The sequence below is a fragment of the Ranitomeya variabilis genome, chromosome 6 (assembly GCF_051348905.1).
Source record: "Ranitomeya variabilis isolate aRanVar5 chromosome 6, aRanVar5.hap1, whole genome shotgun sequence".
Taxonomy (NCBI): Eukaryota; Metazoa; Chordata; class Amphibia; order Anura; family Dendrobatidae; genus Ranitomeya; species Ranitomeya variabilis.
The window spans coordinates 569314732-569336276 of NC_135237.1; the positions used below are offsets into that span (position 1 = coordinate 569314732).

Here is a 21545-nt window from a genome sequence, read left to right on the forward strand (position 1 = left end):
ATGCTGGGTACAGTCAGACCCCTGTATACTGAGCTGAGATCAGTGCCCCCTCTATGCTGGGTCTTCTTTATTGCAATCTAAACATTCCCAAATCCTGTAACTGTTCCTCGTTGGACATACTTTACAGTCCTCTCATCATCCTGGTCGCTCTTCTCTGAACTTGCTGCAGTTTGTTGATGTCTTTTGTAAAACGTGGAGCCCAGAACTGGACCCAGTATCCAGATGAAGTCTGACCAAGGAGGAGTAGAGGGGGGGGGGGGGAATTACTTCACATAATCTAGACTCTATGTGTCTCTTAATACATCCAAGCACTGTTTGCCTTTTTGCTGCTGCATCACACTGTTGACTCATGTGCACTCTGTGATCTGTTAGTGTACCCAAGTCTTTTTCACACGTGCTGTTGCTTAGTTCTATTCCTCCCATTCTGCAGATGTAATGTTCATTTTTCTTGCCCCGATGTAGAATCTTGCATTTCTCCCTGTTAAATACCATTCACTGTCCATTGTTCAAAGCTTATCTAGATCCATCTGAATCCTTTCTCTGTCTTCTCTAGTGTTAGCTATGCCTCCTAGCTTTGCATCGTCTGTAAATTTGATTAGTTTACCTTCGGTTCCCTTATCTAGATCATTTATAAAAATGTTGAACAACACTGGGGCCAGGAAAGAGCCTTGTGGTACCCCACTTGAAACACTCTTCAAATTGGATGTGCAACCATTTACCACTCTTTGAGTACGATCAATGAGCCACTTATGAATCCACCTAAGCGTAGCCTTGTCAATCCCATACTTAGTCATTTTTTCAATAAGGATAGTATGTGATACTTTTTCAAATGCTTTGCTGAAGTTCAGCTATACTATATCTACCGCATTTCCCTGAACCACTCAGTCAGCGATTCCATCATAGAGGGAAATTAGATTAGTCTGGCATGACTTGTTTGCTACAAGCCCATGCTGGCTCTGGTTAATTACTGTATTCTTATCCAAGTACTTGCTTGGATACTTACAACAGTCTGTGCCCAAGAATGCCAACTCTGGGAAGAAGCTCTACATCCTGTTGGACCCCAGGAAGATGCTCTGCTGCCTGGTGAACCCTGGGAAGATACTTTGCTGCCTGGTAGTCCCTGGGAAGATGCACTGTTGCCTGGTGGACTGCAGGAAAATGCTCTGCTCTCTGGTGGACCCTGGGAAGATGCTCTGCTTCCTGGTGGACCCTAGGAAGATGCTCTGCTTCCTGGTGGACCACGGGAAGATGCTCTGCTGCCTGGTGGACCCAGGGAAGAGCTCTGCTACCTGTTGGACCCTGAGAAGACGCTGTACAGCCTCTTGTACCCAGGGAAGATGCTCTGCCGCCTGGTGGACCCCAGGAAGATGCTCTGCTCTCTGTTCGACCCCGGGAAGATGCTCTGCTGCCGGTGGACATTGAGAAGATGCTCTGCTGCTTGCTGCACCCTGGGAAGATGCTATGCTGCATGTTGGACCCTGGGAAGATGCTCTGCTGCATGTTGGACCCTGGGAAGATGCTCTGCTGCATGGTGGACCTTGAGAAAATGCTCTGCTGCCTGGTGACCCTGGTAAAATACTTTGCTGCATGGTGGACCCTGGGAAGATGCTCTGCTGCCTATGCACCCTGGGCCTCTGCTTTTATTGTCTCTGTACCATAAATCTGTTTGCCCAAGTCTGCAGCTTCCTGGCTGAACCCAGAATAGAGCCTGCAGAGCGAGGGTGGGGGCAGATTACGGCTCACTTTAACCTCTTCGTGGCTGGGTTGATGCTTCCAAGTCATAGGAGCTGATCCTGGAAGTAGAAGAAGACGTAGGATCCAGATCAGCTCTGCCGTCTCCAGACAATCACTGTAATAAGGTCCCAATAAGATGATCCGAGTGTAATAATGAGCTGACGATGACATCATCACTGCGTCTGATGACATCACACTATACTGCAATAATGGTTTATGTAGGGAAACCCTCAGGCTGCGGGCGAGCGATTCCCCTGCATACGGTGGGATGATCAGGACTAGTCAGATCTTTCTAGAATTTAGCCACAGAACATGCTGCAAATGTCTGACAGCTGGGGCTCCATGATGAGACCCCAGGTCCCCGATAGATGGGGGTCTCCCTGTCTGGCTTTCAGGGCCTATCCCAGATAGAGTAGAAATGCTTTAGGTGGGACGATTGTATGTGACAGAGGTCTCACCATTGTGCGTGCACTGATACACTGTAGCGAAACATCAGCAGAGGAGAGCGGTCTCGTTAGACACTGGGGCAGCGAGTTCTGGGCTGGGACAGATTGCCAGTCTGTGAATGAGTTTGGGTTTCATTCACACTTGGACATAAAATGGACGAGTGCGATCTGCTGATGGCGTCAGCGCCATTGTGTGTTATACAGTGAGTGCAGCTGCACTGACTATTGGGGTCTGCGGTGGTCTGACATCCACCCTCCGCCTCATTACACGCTCAGGCTCCCGCTGTTTCCCCCATACTTTATACCGCAGCTCTGTGTAGGAAGGATCCGGGACTGCAGCTTATGGAACAAGTGCCGTAGAGGGGCCTGAGGACCCGAGCAGACGTGATGGTGGTCAGACCCCTGGACTATGTGACTGGCCTGTGCCGGACGTGCCCGCAGGTGGGTTTCAGCCACTGACTGTGAATACTCATTATTTCACTATCCTGCAGCAAGCAGAGATCCTACACAGGACCGGACACATGAAGTGATGACAACTGTGCAGAATGATTCGGCGCCGGCCCTTTAATGACTGATCTGGAAGGTTCTGCGCACAGCGGACTCTTTCTGTGCAGCGGTCCCACAGCTGGCAAGGTCCCGTGCCAGGACCAGACGGCTCCAAAGTCCCCGGCCCTGTGACTTGGTTGCCATGGGAATGTTACTGACAAAAGTTTTGACCTCATGGACCATCCAGGCCGAAAGAAAACCCACCGGATTACACAAGCGAGGAGTCCTGCAAGAGTAGACATGTCCCAGAATGCCGCAGCTGCCATGGAATCTCCATGCTCTACACTGCAGGCGGCATGTAGTTGTGCATGGGGTCCGGTGTGTCTAGGGGACCCCGGGAGACCCTCAGCTTGTGTGTATCTGACCCCTGACACCTCCTGGGGGCTGCTAGGGGTAAAACCCCATATCGTCCCCCTGTGCCAGTGATGACCGCACACCGGCGAGCGTCCATCATCACCCATCATCTGGGCATGAAAAATTCCCCCGTCCTACAATCACACCCAAAGCTGCGGCTACTCAGCGTTCCCACCCAGAGCTGCGGACACTCAGCATTCACACCCAGAGCTCTGCGGCCACTCAGCGTTCCCACCCAGAGCTGCGGACACTCAGCGTTCCCACCCAGAGCTGCGGCCACTCAGCGTTCCCACCCAGAGCTGCGGCCACTCAGCGTTCCCACCCAGAGCTGCGGACACTCAGCATTCACACCCAGAGCTCTGCGGCCACTCAGCGTTCCCACCCAGAGCTGCGGATACTCAGCGTTCACACCCAGAGCTCTGCGGCCACTCGGCGTTCACACCCAGAGCTGCCGCCACTCAGCGTTCACACCCAGAGCTGCGGCCACTCAGCGTTCCCACCCAGAGCTGCGGCCACTCAGCGTTCACACCCAGAGCTGCCGCCACTCAGCGTTCACACCCAGAGCTGCGGCCACTCAGCGTTCCCACCCAGAGCTGCGGCCACTCAGCGTTCCCACCCAGAGCTGCGGCCACTCAGCGTTCCCACCCAGAGCTGCGGACACTCAGCGTTCCCACCCAGACCTGTGGCCACTCAGCGTTCCCACCCAGAGCTGCGGCCACTCAGCGTTCCCACCCAGAGCTGCGGACACTCAGCGTTCACACCCAGAGCTGCGGCCACTCAGCGTTCATACCCAGAGCTGCGGACACTCAGCGTTCACACCCAGAGCTGCGGCCACTCAGCGTTCCCACCCAGAGCTGCGGCCACTCAGCGTTCACACCCAGAGCTGCCGCCACTCAGCGTTCCCACCCAGAGCTGCGGACACTCAGCGTTCACACCCAGAGCTGTCGACACACATCGTTCACACCCAGAGCTGCGGCCACTCAGCGTTCCCACCCAGAGCTGCGGCCACTCAGCGTTCACACCCAGAGCTGCCGCCACTCAGCGTTCCCACCCAGAGCTGCGGACACTCAGCGTTCATACCCAGAACTGCGGCCACTCAGCGTTCACACCCAGAGCTGCGGCCACTCAGCGTTCCCACCCAGAGCTCTGCGGCCACTCAGCGTTCCCACCCAGAGCTGCGGCCACTCAGCGTTCCCACCCAGAGCTGCGGCCACTCAGCGTTCACACCCAGAGCTGCGGCCACTCAGCGTTCACACCCAGAGCTGCGGCCACTCAGCGTTCACACCCAGAGCTCTGCGGCCACTCAGCGTTCCCACCCAGAGCTGCGGCCACTCAGCGTTCACACCCAGAGCTGCGGCCACTCAGCGTTCACACCCAGAGCTGCGGCCACTCAGCGTTCACACCCAGAGCTCTGCGGCCACTCAGCGCTCACACCCAGAGCTGCGGCCACTCGGCGTTCGCACCCAGAGCTGCGGCCACTCGGCGTTCGCACCCAGAGCTGCGGCCACTCAGCGTTCACACCCAGAGCTGCGGCCACTCAGCGTTCACACCCAGAGCTCTGCGGCCACTCAGCGTTTACACCCAGAGCTGCGGACACTCAGCGTTCACACCCAGAGCTGCGGCCACTCAGCGTTCACACCCAGAGCTGCGGCCACTCAGCGTTCACACCCAGAGCTGCGGACACTCAGTGTTCACACCCAGAGCTGCGGACACTCAGCGTTCACACCCAGAGCTGCGGCCACTCAGCGTTCACACCCAGAGCTCTGCGGCCACTCAGCATTCACACCCAGAGCTGCGGCCACTCAGCGTTCCGACCCAGAGCTGCGGCCACTCAGCGTTCCCACCCAGAGCTGCGGCCACTCAGCGTTCACACCCAGAGCTGCGGCCACTCGGCGTTCACACCCAGAGCTCTGCGGCCACTCGGCGTTCACACCCAGAGCTGCGGACACTCGGCGTTCACACCCAGAGCTGCGGACACTCAGCGTTCACACCCAGAGCTGCGGACACTCAGCGTTCACACCCAGAGCTGCGGACACTCAGCGTTCACACCCAGAGCTGCGGACACTCAGCGTTCACACCCAGAGCTGCGGACACTCAGCGTTCACACCCAGAGCTGCGGACACTCAGCGTTCACACCCAGAGCTGCGGACACTCAGCGTTCACACCCAGAGCTGCGGACACTCAGCGTTCACACCCAGAGCTGCGGACACTCAGCGTTCACACCCAGAGCTGCGGACACTCAGCGTTCACACCCAGAGCTGCGGACACTTAATGTTCACACTCAGAACTGCGTCCACTCAGCGTTCACACCCAGAGCTGCGGACACTCAGCGTTCACACCCAGAGCTGCGGACACTCAGCGTTCACACCCAGAGCTGCGGACACTCAGCATTCACACCCAGAGCTGCGGACACTTAGTGTTCACACTCAGAACTGCGTCCACTCAGCGTTCCCACCCAGAGCTCCCACCCAGAGCTGCAGACACTCAGCGTTCACACCCAGAGCTGCGGCCACTCAGCGTTCACACCCAGAGCTGCGGTCACTCAGCGTTCACACCCAGAGCTGCGGCCACTCAGCGTTCACACCCAGAGCTCTGCGGCCACTCGGCGTTTACACCCAGAGCTGCGGCCACTCAGCGTTCACACCCAGAGCTCTGCGGCCACTCGGCGTTTACACCCAGAGCTGCGGACACTCAGCGTTCACACCCAGAGCTGCGGCCACTCAGCGTTCACACCCAGAGCTCTGCGGCCACTCGGCGTTTACACCCAGAGCTGCGGACACTCAGCGTTCACACCCAGAGCTGCGGCCACTCAGCATTCACACCCAGAGCTGCGGACACTTAATGTTCACACTCAGAACTGCGTCCACTCAGCGTTCCCACCCAGAGCTGCGGACACTCAGCGTTCACACCCAGAGCTGCGGACACTCAGCGTTCACACCCAGAGCTGCGGACACTCAGCGTTCACACCCAGAGCTCTGCGGCCACTCGGCGTTCACACCCAGAGCTGCGGACACTCAGCGTTCACACCCAGAGCTGCGGACACTCAGCGTTCACACCCAGAGCTGCGGACGCTCAGCGTTCACACCCAGAGCTGCGGACGCTCAGCATTCACACCCAGAGCTGCGGACACTTAGCGTTCACACTCAGAACTGCGTCCACTCAGCGTTCACACCCAGAGCTGCGGACACTCAGCGTTCACACCCAGAGCTGCGGCCACTCAGCATTCACACTCAGAGCTGCGGCCACTCATAGTTCACACCCAGAGCTGCGGACACTTAGTGTTCACACTCAGAACTGCGGCCACTCAGCGTTCCCACCCAGAGCTGCGGCCACTCGGCGTTCACACCCAGAGCTGCGGCCACTCGGCGTTCACACCCAGAGCTGCGGCCACTCAGCGTTCACACCCAGAGCTGCGGCCACTCAGCGTTCCCACCCAGAGCTGCGGCCACTCAGCGTTCCCACCCAGAGCTGCGGCCACTCAGCGTTCCCACCCAGAGCTGCAGCCACTCAGCGTTCACACCCAGAGCTGCGGACACTCAGCGTTCACACCCAGAGCTGCGGACACTCATCATTCACACCCAGAGCTGCGGCCACTCAGCGTTCACACCCAGAGCTGTCGACACACATCGTTCACACCCAGAGCTGCGGCCACTCAGCGTTCACACCCAGAGCTGCGGCCACTCAGCGTTCACACCCAGAGCTGCGGCCACTCAGCGTTCCCACCCAGAGCTGCGGCCACTCAGCGTTCACACCCAGAGCTGCGGCCACTCAGCGTTCACACCCAGAGCTGCGGCCACTCAGCATTCACACCCAGAGCTGCGGCCACTCAGCGTTCCCACCCAGAGCTGCGGCCACTCAGCGTTCACACCCAGAGCTGCGGCCACTCAGCGTTCCCACCCAGAGCTGCGGACACTCATCGTTCACACCCAGAGCTGCAGCCACTCAGCGTTCACACCCAGAGCTGCGGCCACTCAGCGTTCACACCCAGAGCTGCGGCCACTCAGCGTTCACACCCAGAGCTGCGGCCACTCAGCATTCACACCCAGAGCTCTGCGGCCACTCAGCGTTCACACCCAGAACTGCAGACACTCAGCGTTCACACCCAGAGCTGCGGCCACTCAGCGTTCACACCCAGAGCTCTGCGGCCACTCAGCGTTCACACCCAGAGCTGCGGACACTCAGCGTTCACACCCAGAGCTGCGGCCACTCAGCGTTCACACCCAGAGCTCTGCGGCCACTCAGCGTTCACACCCAGAGCTGCGGACACTCAGCGTTCACACCCAGAGCTGCGGACACTCAGCGTTCACACCCAGAGCTGCGGACACTTAATGTTCACACTCAGAACTGCGTCCACTCAGCGTTCATACCCAGAGCTGCGGACACTCAGCGTTCACACCCAGAGCTGCGGACACTCAGCGTTCACACCCAGAGCTGCGGACACTCAGCATTCACACCCAGAGCTGCGGACACTTAGTGTTCACACTCAGAACTGCGTCCACTCAGCGTTCATACCCAGAGCTGCGGACACTCAGCGTTCACACCCAGAGCTGCGGACACTCAGCGTTCACACCCAGAGCTGCGGACACTCAGCATTCACACCCAGAGCTGCGGACACTTGGTGTTCACACTCAGAACTGCGTCCACTCAGCATTCCCACCCAGAGCTGCGGACACTCAGCGTTCACACCCAGAGCTGCGGCCACTCAGCGTTCACACCCAGAGCTGCGGCCACTCAGCGTTCACACCCAGAGCTGCGGCCACTCGGCGTTCACACCCAGAGCTCTGCGGCCACTCGGCGTTTACACCCAGAGCTGCGGCCACTCAGCGTTCACACCCAGAGCTCTGCGGCCACTCGGCGTTTACACCCAGAGCTGCGGACACTCAGCGTTCACACCCAGAGCTGCAGACACTCAGCGTTCACACCCAGAGCTGCTGACACTCAGCGTTCACACCCAGAGCTGCGGACACTCAGCGTTCACACCCAGAGCTGCGGACACTCAGCGTTCACACCCAGAGCTGCGGACACTCAGCGTTCACACCCAGAGCTGCGGACACTCAGCGTTCACACCCAGAGCTGCGGACACTCAGCGTTCACACCCAGAGCTGCGGACACTCAGCATTCACACCCAGAGCTGCGGACACTTAGTGTTCACACTCAGAACTGCGTCCACTCAGCGTTCACACACAGAGCTATGCGGCCACTCGGCGTTCACACCCAGAGCTGCGGACACTCAGCGTTCACACCCAGAGCTGCGGACACTCAGCGTTCACACCCAGAGCTGCGGACACTCAGCGTTCACACCCAGAGCTGCGGCCACTCAGCATTCACACCCAGAGCTCTGCGGACACTCAGCGTTCACACCCAGAGCTGCGGACACTCAGCGTTCACACCCAGAGCTGCGGACACTCAGCGTTCACACCCAGAGCTGCGGACACTCAGCGTTCACACCCAGAGCTGCGGACACTCAGCGTTCACACCCAGAGCTGCGGACACTCAGCATTCACACCCAGAGCTGCGGACACTTAGTGTTCACACTCAGAACTGCGTCCACTCAGCGTTCACACACAGAGCTATGCGGCCACTCGGCGTTCACACCCAGAGCTGCGGACACTCAGCGTTCACACCCAGAGCTGCGGACACTCAGCGTTCACACCCAGAGCTGCGGACACTCAGCGTTCACACCCAGAGCTGCGGCCACTCAGCATTCACACCCAGAGCTCTGCGGCCACTCGGCGTTCACACCCAGAGCTGCGGACACTCAGCGTTCACACCCAGAGCTGCGGACACTCAGCGTTCACACCCAGAGCTGCGGACACTCAGCGTTCACACCCAGAGCTGCGGACACTCAGCATTCACACCCAGAGCTGCGGACACTTAGCGTTCACACTCAGAACTGCGTCCACTCAGCGTTCACACCCAGAGCTGCGGACACTCAGCGTTCACACCCAGAGCTGCGGCCACTCAGCATTCACAATCAGAGCTGCGGCCACTCATAGTTCACACCCAGAGCTGCGGACACTCAGCGTTCACACCCAGAGCTGCGGACACTTAATGTTCACACTCAGAACTGCGTCCACTCAGCGTTCATACCCAGAGCTGCGGACACTCAGCGTTCACACCCAGAGCTGCGGACACTCAGCGTTCACACCCAGAGCTGCGGACACTCAGCATTCACACCCAGAGCTGCGGACACTTAGTGTTCACACTCAGAACTGCGTCCACTCAGCGTTCATACCCAGAGCTGCGGACACTCAGCGTTCACACCCAGAGCTGCGGACACTCAGCGTTCACACCCAGAGCTGCGGACACTCAGCATTCACACCCAGAGCTGCGGACACTTAGTGTTCACACTCAGAACTGCGTCCACTCAGCATTCCCACCCAGAGCTGCGGACACCCAGCGTTCACACCCAGAGCTGCGGCCACTCAGCGTTCACACCCAGAGCTGCGGCCACTCAGCGTTCACACCCAGAGCTGCGGCCACTCAGCGTTCACACCCAGAGCTCTGCGGCCACTCGGCGTTTACACCCAGAGCTGCGGCCACTCGGCGTTCACACCCAGAGCTCTGCGGCCACTCGGCGTTTACACCCAGAGCTGCGGACACTCAGCGTTCACACCCAGAGCTGCGGACACTCAGTGTTCACACCCAGAGCTGCTGACACTCAGCGTTCACACCCAGAGCTGCGGACACTCAGCGTTCACACCCAGAGCTGCGGACACTCAGCGTTCACACCCAGAGCTGCGGACACTCAGCGTTCACACCCAGAGCTGCGGACACTCAGCGTTCACACCCAGAGCTGCGGACACTCAGCGTTCACACCCAGAGCTGCGGACACTCAGCGTTCACACCCAGAGCTGCGGACACTCAGCATTCACACCCAGAGCTGCGGACACTTAGTGTTCACACTCAGAACTGCGTCCACTCAGCGTTCACACACAGAGCTCTGCGGCCACTCGGCGTTCACACCCAGAGCTGCGGACACTCAGCGTTCACACCCAGAGCTGCGGACACTCAGCGTTCACACCCAGAGCTGCGGACACTCAGCGTTCACACCCAGAGCTGCGGCCACTCAGCATTCACACCCAGAGCTCTGCGGCCACTCGGCGTTCACACCCAGAGCTGCGGACACTCAGCGTTCACACCCAGAGCTGCGGACACTCAGCGTTCACACCCAGAGCTGCGGACACTCAGCGTTCACACCCAGAGCTGCGGACACTCAGCATTTACACCCAGAGCTGCGGACACTTAGCGTTCACACTCAGAACTGCGTCCACTCAGCGTTCACACCCAGAGCTGCGGACACTCAGCGTTCACACCCAGAGCTGCGGCCACTCAGCATTCACACTCAGAGCTGCGGCCACTCATAGTTCACACCCAGAGCTGCGGACACTTAGTGTTCACACTCAGAACTGCGGCCACTCAGCGTTCACACCCAGAGCTGCGGACACTCAGCGTTCACACCCAGAGCTGCGGCCACTCAGCGTTCACACCCAGAGCTGTGGCCACTCAGCGTTCACACCCAGAGCTGCGGACACTCAGCATTCACACCCAGAGCTGCGGCCACTCATAGTTCACACCCAGAGCTGCGGCCATTCAGCGTTCACACCCAGAGCTGCAGTCAGTGTTCTCCCTTCTTATTGCTGCTGCGGTTCTGCTCCATAGAAGCTCTGAAGTCTCTGGACTCCGTTCATACAGAACTCTGCTGCGCTGCTGTTCGCTCTCAGGCGCCTCTTGTCTCAGATGTCCCTCTGGATCAGTGTGTGATATGGGGAAAGCTCTGCAGCCTGCCTCTATAGCCTCTGATGATATGAGCACATCTCTGAGTGCTGCTGGATCAGTGTCTGCTATGGTGAAACATGTGGCCTTCCATATAGAAGCACTACTCCTCCCAGCAGGGTGTGCCTATCAGCGCTGTGTCCGCTTTTTTTCGCTTGTTTAATGTCCGTCCTCTTTTTCTTTTCCAGTTGATATCAGAGAGATCAAAGAGATTCGACCTGGAAAGAATTCCCGAGATTTTGAGAGGTTCCCAGAAGACGCCCGGAAAGTGGACGCCTCCCTCTGCTTCATCATCTTGTATGGAGCCGACTTCAGATTAAAGACCATCAGCGTAGCTGGTCAGTGACCGATTCTGGGGAAGGGGATGGGCCTGCTGGGTATATATTATTGGGGGCCTGCTGGGTATATATTATTGGGGGGCTGCTGGGTATATATTATTGGGGGCCTGCTGGGTATATATTATTGGGGGGCTGCTGGGTATATATTATTGGGGGCCTGCTGGGTATATATTATTGGGGGCCTGCTGGGTATATATTATTGGGGGGCTGCTGGGTATATATTATTGGGGGCCTGCTGGGTATATATTATTGGGGGGCTGCTGGGTATATATTATTGGGGGATGGGCCTGCTGGGTATATATTATTGGGGGCCTGCTGGGTATATATTATTGGGGGGCTGCTGGGTATATATTATTGGGGGCCTGCTGGGTATATATTATTGGGGGATGGGCCTGCTGGGTATATATTATTGGGGGCCTGCTGGGTATATATTATTGGGGGCCTGCTGGGTATATATTATTGGGGGGCTGCTGGGTATATATTATTGGGGGCTGCTGGGTATATATTATTGGGGGGCTGCTGGGTATATATTATTGGGGGCCTGCTGGGTATATATTATTGGGGGCCTGCTGGGTATTTATTATTGGGGGATGGGCCTGCTGGGTATATATTATTGGGGGATGGGCCTGCTGGGTATATATTATTGGGGGGCTGCTGGGTATATATTATTGGGGGCCTGCTGGGTATATATTATTGGGGGCCTGCTGGGTATATATTATTGGGGGCCTGCTGGGTATATATTATTGGGGGGCTGCTGGGTATATATTATTGGGGGGCTGCTGGGTATATATTATTGGGGGCTGCTGGGTATATATTATTGGGGGGCTGCTGGGTATATATTATTGGGGGCCTGCTGGGTATATATTATTGGGGGGCTGCTGGGTATGTATTATTGGGGGATGGGCCTGCTGGGTATATATTATTGGGGACCTGCTGGGTATATATTATTGGGGGGCTGCTGGGTATGTATTATTGGGGGATGGGCCTGCTGGGTATATATTATTGGGGGGCTGCTGGGTATATATTATTGGGGGATGGGCCTGCTGGGTATATATTATTGGGGGATGGGCCTGCTGGGTATATATTATTGGGGGCCTGCTGGGTATATATTATTGGGGGGCTGCTGGGTATATATTATTGGGGGCCTGCTGGGTATATATTATTGGGGGCTGCTGGGTATATATTATTGGGGGGCTGCTGGGTATATATTATTGGGGGCTGCTGGGTATATAGTATTGGGGGGCTGCTGGGTATGTATTATTGGGGGATGGGCCTGCTGGGTATATATTATTGGGGGGCTGCTGGGTATATATTATTGGGGGGCTGCTGGGTATATATTATTGGGGGCTGCTGGGTATATATTATTGGGGGGCTGCTGGGTATGTATTATTGGGGGATGGGCCTGCTGGGTATATATTATTGGGGGCCTGCTGGGTATATATTATTGGGGGGCTGCTGGGTATATATTATTGGGGGCTGCTGGGTATGTATTATTGGGGGATGGGCCTGCTGGGTATATATTATTGGGGGCCTGCTGGGTATATATTATTGGGGGGCTGCTGGGTATATATTATTGGGGGCTGCTGGGTATTTATTATTGGGGGGCTGCTGGGTATGTATTATTGGGGGATGGGCCTGCTGGGTATATATTATTGGGGGCGTGCTGGGTATATATTATTGGGGGGCTGCTGGGTATATATTATTGGGGGATGGGCCTGCTGGGTATATATTATTGGGGGGCTGCTGGGTATGTATTATTGGGGGATGGGCCTGCTGGGTATATATTATTGGGGGATGGGCCTGCTGGGTATATATTATTGGGGGATGGGCCTGCTGGGTATGTATTATTGGGGGATGGGCCTGCTGGGTATATATTATTGGGGGATGGGCCTGCTGGGTATATATTATTGGGGGATGGGCCTGCTGGGTATATATTATTGGGGGCCTGCTGGGTATATATTATTGGGGGGCTGCTGGGTATATATTATTGAGGGATGGGCCTGCTGGGTATATATTATTGGGGTATGGGCCTGCTGGGTATATATTATTGGGGGCCTGCTGGGTATATATTATTGGGGGCCTGCTGGGTATATATTATTCAGGGGCTGCTGGGTATATATTATTGGGGGATGGGCCTGCTGGGTATATATTATTGGGGGATGGGCCTGCTGGGTATATATTATTGGGGGCCTGGCGGCAGCGTCACCGGGAGGACGTGGTTGTCAGATTGTGGTTGTCAGCCATCGCTGCCCCCCATGTGTTACATTATAAGTAACATGAGCCTTAGTTACGAGGCAGATAACAGGGAGCAATAGCTGTATTGACCCTCAGACTGTCACCCATCCTACTTGCTGGGATTGTGGAGAGGGGACACTAAAGACACATCCTGTGGGGTCTGTCTGGGTGGGCCCCTCTTCTCAGGGGTCCCATATGGGATGTTTCTCCATTGGCAGCCGGTGTTGGGAACTGCCCAGACAAACAGTAATGGATGCATCGTAGATGTCAGGCCAGGTCCTGCAGAGCCCCCCATGCGGCAGAGCGCCCCCATGTGTCCGTACGCAGGTTTCATGCACTGACCCCTCCTGTCCTTGCAGCTTTCAGTGAAGAGGAGGTGACGCTGTGGATCGGCGGCCTGAGCTGGGCGCTCACAGACACCCTGAGGTCTCCCGGCCCCCTGCAGGTGGAGAGGTGGGTGACCGAAGCACAGCCCCTGCGGAACTGGAGGGCTGTGTGTGTATCGGATACTGTATCTCACATTGTGGGATTAGATACACAGCTCACCAGTCAGTATCTCACATTGTGGGATTAGATACACAGCTCACCAGTCAGTATCACACAGGATAGGATTAGATACACAGCTCACCAGTCAGTATCACACAGGATAGGATTAGATACATAGCTCACCAATGAGTATCACACAGGAGAGGATTAGATACATAGCTCAGCAGTCAGTATCCCACATGATGGGATTAGATGTATAGCTCAGCAGTCAGTATCACACATGAAGGGATTAGATACATAGCTCAGCAGTCAGTATCACACAGGATAGGATTAGATACACAGCTCACCAGTCAGTATCACAGATGATGGGATTAGATACACAGCTCAGCAGTCAGTATCAAACATGAAAGGCTTAGATACACAGCTCAGCAGTCAGTATCACACATGATGAGATTAGATACACAGCTCAGCAGTCAGTATCACACATGATGGGATTAGATACATAGTTCAGCAGTCAGTATCACACATGATGGGATTAGATCATAGCTCAGCAGTCAGTATCACACATGATGGGATTAGATACACAGCTCAGCAGTCAGTATCGCACATGATGGGATTAGATACACAGCTCAGCAGTCAGTATCACACATGATGGGATTAGATACATAGTTCAGCAGTCAGTATCACACATGATGGGATTAGATACATAGTTCAGCAGTCAGTATCACACATGATGGGATTAGATCATAGCTCAGCAGTCAGTATCACACATGATGGGATTAGATACACAGCTCAGCAGTCAGTATCACACATGATGGGATTAGATACACAGCTCAGCAGTCAGTATCGCACATGATGGGATTAGATACACAGCTCAGCAGTCAGTATCGCACATGATGGGATTAGATACACAGCTCAGCAGTCAGTATCACACATGATGGGATTAGATACATAGCTCAGCAGTCAGTATCAAACATGATGGAATTAGATACACAGCTCAGCAGTCAGTATCACACATGATGGGATTAGATACATAGCTCAGCAGTCAGTATCGCACATGATGGGATTAGATCATAGCTCAGCAGTCAGTATCACACATGAAGGGATTAGATACATAGTTCAGCAGTCAGTACCACACATGATGGGATTAGATACACAGCTCAGCAGCATTGACGTTTACTCCTGTGTGCAGAGAACAATCACTAATTTCTTGAGAGTTGTTCTCCTTTCTGGATTTTTCCTCCCCCGTTTCGCACCGGACTCTCGACATTCTGCTTGTTTCTTTCTCCCGTTTCCCAGGTTCTCTTAGTAGATAAATATTTGCTTCTGCAGCAAACACTGGAGACGGCGCCGAGGAGCGGAGCTAGGACTTCTGTCCACTGGGTTCACATTGGTCCCTGCAGTAGCCCCTTGGGGCGCACAGTTTGTGGGCCCTTACTAAAGTCTATTTGCCAGCAGATTATATGACTCCTTGCCCCCACTGGCACCCTTGTACCAGCTATGGTCCTTCCATAGACGCCTGCATAGCCAGAGCTGCATTCATAATTCTGCTGACTTCTTTGAACATCACCCTTCCATGCTCTGCGAGTTCCATGCCCAGCGAGTTCCATGCCCAGCGAGTTCCATGCCCGGCGAGTTCCATGCCCGGCGAGTTCCATGCCCAGCGAGTTCCATGCCCTGCTGCGCTGCATCATGGCAGTTGTAGTGTCCATCATCCGTCGTGACTTCTGTCCTGTTTCTCGTGTGCAGGTGGCTGAGGAAGCTGTTTGAGGCGATGGACCGGGCCAAGGACGGCAGGTAGGAATGGTTTCTTTACATTATTTCTGATCACCGCAAGACTTGGGGTTAATAACTGAAGACACAAGAGCATATGAAACCCCTCTATAAATGAGAAAACGCGCCCCTCTCACTAGCTCTGTGTCATATTGCCCCATACTGTTATCAGTAATGACTGATCTCAACTTCCATCCCTTGTTATACTCCATTGACACCCAGAGCTGCGTGCAGAGTTCTGCTCCATGTATGACCGCAGAACTTCACATCTCCATGCTGGCTGTTCTCATAAGATAATGTGATACATAAAATACTGCAGACACCAAAGTGGGGTACGACAGAGCGCTGGGGGGTGCACGGGTGTGACAGAGCGCTGGGGAGTGCACGGGTGTGACAGAGCGCTGGGGAGTGCACGGGTGTGACAGAGCGCTGGGGGGTGCACGGGTGTGACAGAGCGCTGGGGGGTGCACGAGTGTGACAGAGCGCTGGGGAGTGCACGGGTGTGACAGAGCGGTGGGGAGTGCACGGGTGTGACAGAGCGCTGGGGAGTGCACGGGTGTGACAGAGTGCTGGGGAGTGCACGGGTGTGACAGAGCGCTGGGGAGTGCACGGGTGTGACAGAGCGCTGGGGGGTGCACGGGTGTGACAGAGTACTGGGGAGTGCACGGGTGTGACAGAGCGCTGGGGAGTGCACGGGTGTGTCAGAGCGCTGGGGAGTGCACGGGTGTGACAGAGCGCTGGGGAGTGCACGGGTGTGACAGACCGCTGGGGGGTGCACGGGTGTGACAGAGTACTGGGGGGTGCACGGGTGTGACAGAGCGCTGGGGAGTGCATGGGTGTGACAGAGCGCTGGGGAGTGCACGGGTGTGACAGAGCGCTGGGGAGTGCACGGGTGTGACAGAGCGCTGGGGGGTGCACGGGTGTGACAGAGCGCTGGGGAGTGCACGGGTGTGACAGAGCGCTGGGGAGTGCACGGGTGTGACAGAGCGCTGGGGGGTGCACGGGTGTGACAGAGCGCTGGGGAGTGCACGGGTGTGACAGAGCGCTGGGGAGTGCACGGGTGTGACAGAGTGCAGGGGAGAGTTTCTAAGTGCTGGGAAGAGTAGGACAGAGTGCTGGGGAGGGGTACAGAGTGCCGGCAGGTGGGTCACCGAATGCTTAGAGGGAGACAGTGCTGGGGGAGTGCCGGCTCATTGTGATATCTGCCACCAAGTCCTGGAGGCCATGCATTACACCAGTCCTGTTCATCGTCACTGTTATATTTAGTCAGAGTAATTGAATTGAGTCTAATGACGTCCAGTGCCCTGTGAGCGCTCGCTGAGACGAGAGGATCAGCACGTACACGGATGACCGAGATCCAGCAACAGCACAGACTATAATATAATAATTTGTCCAGAATAAACCTGTGTACAGGGAAAGACTAGAGAAGTGATACTGTGCTATCTATCTATCTATCTATCTATCTATCTATCTATCTATCTATCTATCTATCTATCTATCTATAGAGGAGTATATATACAGGACAGGAGGAGTGGTACTGTGCAGTGTATATATACAGACAAGAGGAGCGGTACTGTGCAGTGTGTATATACAGGAGGAGTGGTACTGTGCAGTGTATATATACAGGAGGAGTGGTACTGTGCAGTGTATATATACAGACAAGAGGAGCGGTACTGTGCAGTGTGTATATACAGGAGGAGTGGTACTGTGCAGTATATATATACAGGAGGAGTGGTACTGTGCAGTGTATATATACAGGACAGGAGGAGTGGTACTGTGCAGTGTATATATACAGGACAGGAGAGTGGTACTGTGCAGTGTATATATACAGGACAGGAGGAGTGGTACTGTGCAGTGTATATATACAGGACAGGAGGAGTGGTACTGTGCAGTGTATATATACAGGACAGGAGGAGTGGTACTGTGCAGTGTATATATACAGGACAGGAGTGGAACTGTGCAGTGTATATATACAGGACAGGAGGAGTGGTACTGTGCAGTGTATATATACAGGACAGGAGGAGTGCCACTGTGCAGTGTATATATACAGGACAGGAGGAGTGGTACTGTGCAGTGTGTATATACAGGACAGGAGGAGTGGTACTGTGCAGTGTGTATATACAAGAAAAGGAGGAGTGGTACTGTGCAGTGTGTATATACAGGAGGAGTGGTACTGTGCAGTGTGTATATACAGGAGGAGTGGTACTGTGCAGTGTATATATACAGGACAGGAGAGTGGTACTGTGCAGTGTATATATACAGGACAGGAGGAGTGGTACTGTGCAGTGTATATATACAGGACAGGAGGAGTGGTACTGTGCAGTGTATATATACAGGACAGGAGTGGAACTGTGCAGTGTATATATACAGGACAGGAGGAGTGGTACTGTGCAGTGTATATATACAGGACAGGAGAGGTACTGTGCAGTGTATATATACAGGAGGAGTGGTACTGTGCAGTGTATATATACAGGGGGAGTGGTACTGTGCAGTGTATATATACAGGAGGAGTGGTACTGTGCAGTGTATATATACAGGGGGAGTGGTACTGTGCAGTGTATATATACAGGAGGAGTGGTACTGTGCAGTGTATATATACAGGAGGAGTGGTACTGTGCAGTGTATATATACAGGACAGGAGGAGTGGTATTGTGCAGTGTATATATACAGGAAGAATGGTACTGTGCAGTGTATATATACAGGAGGAGTGGTACTGTGCAGTGTATATATACAGGACAGGAGAGGTACTGTGCAGTGTATATATACAGGACAGGAGGAGTGGTACTGTGCAGTGTATATATACAGGACAGGAGAGTGGTACTGTGCAGTGTATATATACAGGAGGAGTGGTACTGTGCAGTGTATATATACAGGACAGGAGGAGTGGTACTGTGCAGTGTATATATACAGGACAGGAGTGAAACTGTGCAGTGTATATATACAGGACAGGAGGAGTGGTACTGTGCAGTGTATATATACAGGACAGGAGAGGAACTGTGCAGTGTATATATACAGGACAGGAGGAGTGGTACTGTGCAGTGTATATATACAGGACAGGAGAGTGGTACTGTGCAGTGTGTATATACAGGAGGAGTGGTACTGTGCAGTGTATATATACAGGACAGGAGGAGTGGTACTGTGCAGTGTGTATATACAGGACAGGAGAGTGGTACTGTGCAGTGTATATATACAGGAGGAGTGGTACTGTGCAGTGTATATATACAGGACAGGAGGAGTGGTACTGTGCAGTGTATATATACAGGACAGGAGTGGAACTGTGCAGTGTATATATACAGGACAGGAGGAGTGGTACTGTGCAGTGTATATATACATGACAGGAGAGGTACTGTGCAGTGTATATATACAGGACAGGAGGAGTGGTACTGTGCAGTGTATATATACAGGACAGGAGAGTGGTACTGTGCAGTGTATATATACAGGAGGAGTGGTACTGTGCAGTGTATATATACAGGACAGGAGGAGTGGTACTGTGCAGTGTGTATATACAGGAGGAGTGGTACTGTGCAGTGTATATATACAGGACAGGAGGAGTGGTACTGTGCAGTGTGTATATACAAGAAAAGGAGGAGTGGTACTGTGCAGTGTGTGTATACAAGAAAAAGAGGAGTGGTACTGTGCAGTGTGTACATACAGGAGGAGTGGTACTGTGCAGTGTATATATACAGGACAGGAGAGTGGTACTGTGCAGTGTATATATACAGGAGGAGTGGTACTGTGCAGTGTATATATACAGGACAGGAGGAGTGGTACTGTGCAGTGTATATATACAGGACAGGAGTGGAACTGTGCAGTGTATATATACAGGACAGGAGGAGTGGTACTGTGCAGTGTATATATACAGGACAGGAGAGGTACTGTGCAGTGTATATATACAGGACAGGAGGAGTGGTACTGTGCAGTGTATATATACAGGACAGGAGAGTGGTACTGTGCAGTGTATATATACAGGAGGAGTGGTACTGTGCAGTGTATATATACAGGACAGGAGGAGTGGTACTGTGCAGTGTGTATATACAGGAGGAGTGGTACTGTGCAGTGTATATATACAGGACAGGAGGAGTGGTACTGTGCAGTGTGTATATACAGGAGGAGTGGTACTGTGCAGTGTATATATACAGGACAGGAGGAGTGGTACTGTGCAGTGTGTATATACAAGAAAAGGAGGAGTGGTACTGTGCAGTGTGTATATACAAGAAAAAGAGGAGTGGTACTGTGCAGTGTGTACATACAGGAGGAGTGGTACTGTGCAGTGTATATATACAGGACAGGAGAGTGGTACTGTGCAGTGTATATATACAGGAGGAGTGGTACTGTGCAGTGTATATATACAGGACAGGAGGAGTGGTACTGTGCAGTGTATATATACAGGACAGGAGTGGAACTGTGCAGTGTATATATACAGGACAGGAGGAGTGGTACTGTGCAGTGTATATATACAGGACAGGAGAGTGGTACTGTGCAGTGTATATATACAGGAGGAGTGGTACTGTGCAGTGTATATATACAGGACAGGAGGAGTGGTACTGTGCAGTGTGTATATACAGGAGGAGTGGTACTGTGCAGTGTATATATACAGGACAGGAGGAGTGGTACTGTGCAGTGTGTATATACAGGAGGAGTGGTACTGTGCAGTGTATATATACAGGACAGGAGGAGTGGTACTGTGCAGTGTGTATATACAGGACAGGAGGAGTGGTACTGTGCAGTGTGTATATACAGGACAGGAGGAGTGGTACTGTACAGTGTATATATACAGGACAGGAGGAGTGGTACTGTGCAGTGTATATATACAGGACAGGAGGAGTGGTACTGTGCAGTGTATATATACAGGACAGGAGGAGTGGTGCTGTGCAGTGTATATATACAGGAGGAGTGGTGCTGTGCAGTGTATATATACAGGACAGGAGGAGTGGTACTGTACAGTGTATATACAGGACAGGAGGAGTGGTACTGTGCAGTGTATATATACAGGACAGGAGGAGTGGTGCTGTGCAGTGTATATATACAGGAGGAGTGGTACTGTGCAGTGTATATATACAGGACAGGAGGAGTGGTACTGTGCAGTGTATATACAGGACAGGAGGAGTGGTACTGTGCAGTGTATATATACAGGACAGGAGGAGTGGTACTGTGCAGTGTATATATACAGGAGGAGCGGTACTGTGCAGTGTATATATACAGGAGGAGTGGTACTGTGCAGTGTATATATACAGGAGGAGCAGTACTGTGCAGTGTATATACACAGGACAGGAGGAGTGGTACTGTGCAGTGTATATATACAGGACAGGAGGAATGGTACTGTGCAGTGTATATATACAGGACAGGAGGAGTGGTACTGTGCGATGTATATATACAGGACAGGAGGAGTGGTACTATGCAGTGTATATATACAGGAAAGGAGGAGTGGTACTGTGCAGTGTATATATACAGGACAGGAGGAGTGGTACTGTGCAGTGTATATATACAGGACAGGAGAGGTACTGTGCAGTGTATATATACAGGACAGGAGGAGTGGTACTGTGCAGTGTATATATACAGGACAGGAGAGTGGTACTGTGCAGTGTATATATACAGGAGGAGTGGTACTGTGCAGTGTATATATACAGGACAGGAGGAGTGGTACTGTGCAGTGTGTATATACAGGAGGAGTGGTACTGTGCAGTGTATATATACAGGACAGGAGGAGTGGTACTGTGCAGTGTGTATATACAGGAGGAGTGGTACTGTGCAGTGTATATATACAGGACAGGAGGAGTGATACTGTGCAGTGTGTATATACAGGACAGGAGGAGTGGTACTGTGCAGTGTGTATATACAGGACAGGAGGAGTGGTACT

General features: G+C 53.7%; 1 protein-coding gene across 1 annotated transcript in view; it reads left to right on the forward strand.

Annotated features, from left to right (window-relative positions):
• Positions 1-21545, forward strand: part of LOC143783104 (1-phosphatidylinositol 4,5-bisphosphate phosphodiesterase gamma-1-like) — a 141948-nt gene that overhangs the window by 29339 nt on the left and 91064 nt on the right. Inside the window, exons 2-4 of the mRNA XM_077271364.1 lie at positions 11045-11194; positions 13789-13882; positions 15665-15712. Of these exons, the coding sequence (XP_077127479.1) occupies positions 11045-11194; positions 13789-13882; positions 15665-15712 (292 nt within the window). The remainder of the gene's footprint in view (positions 1-11044; positions 11195-13788; positions 13883-15664; positions 15713-21545) is intronic.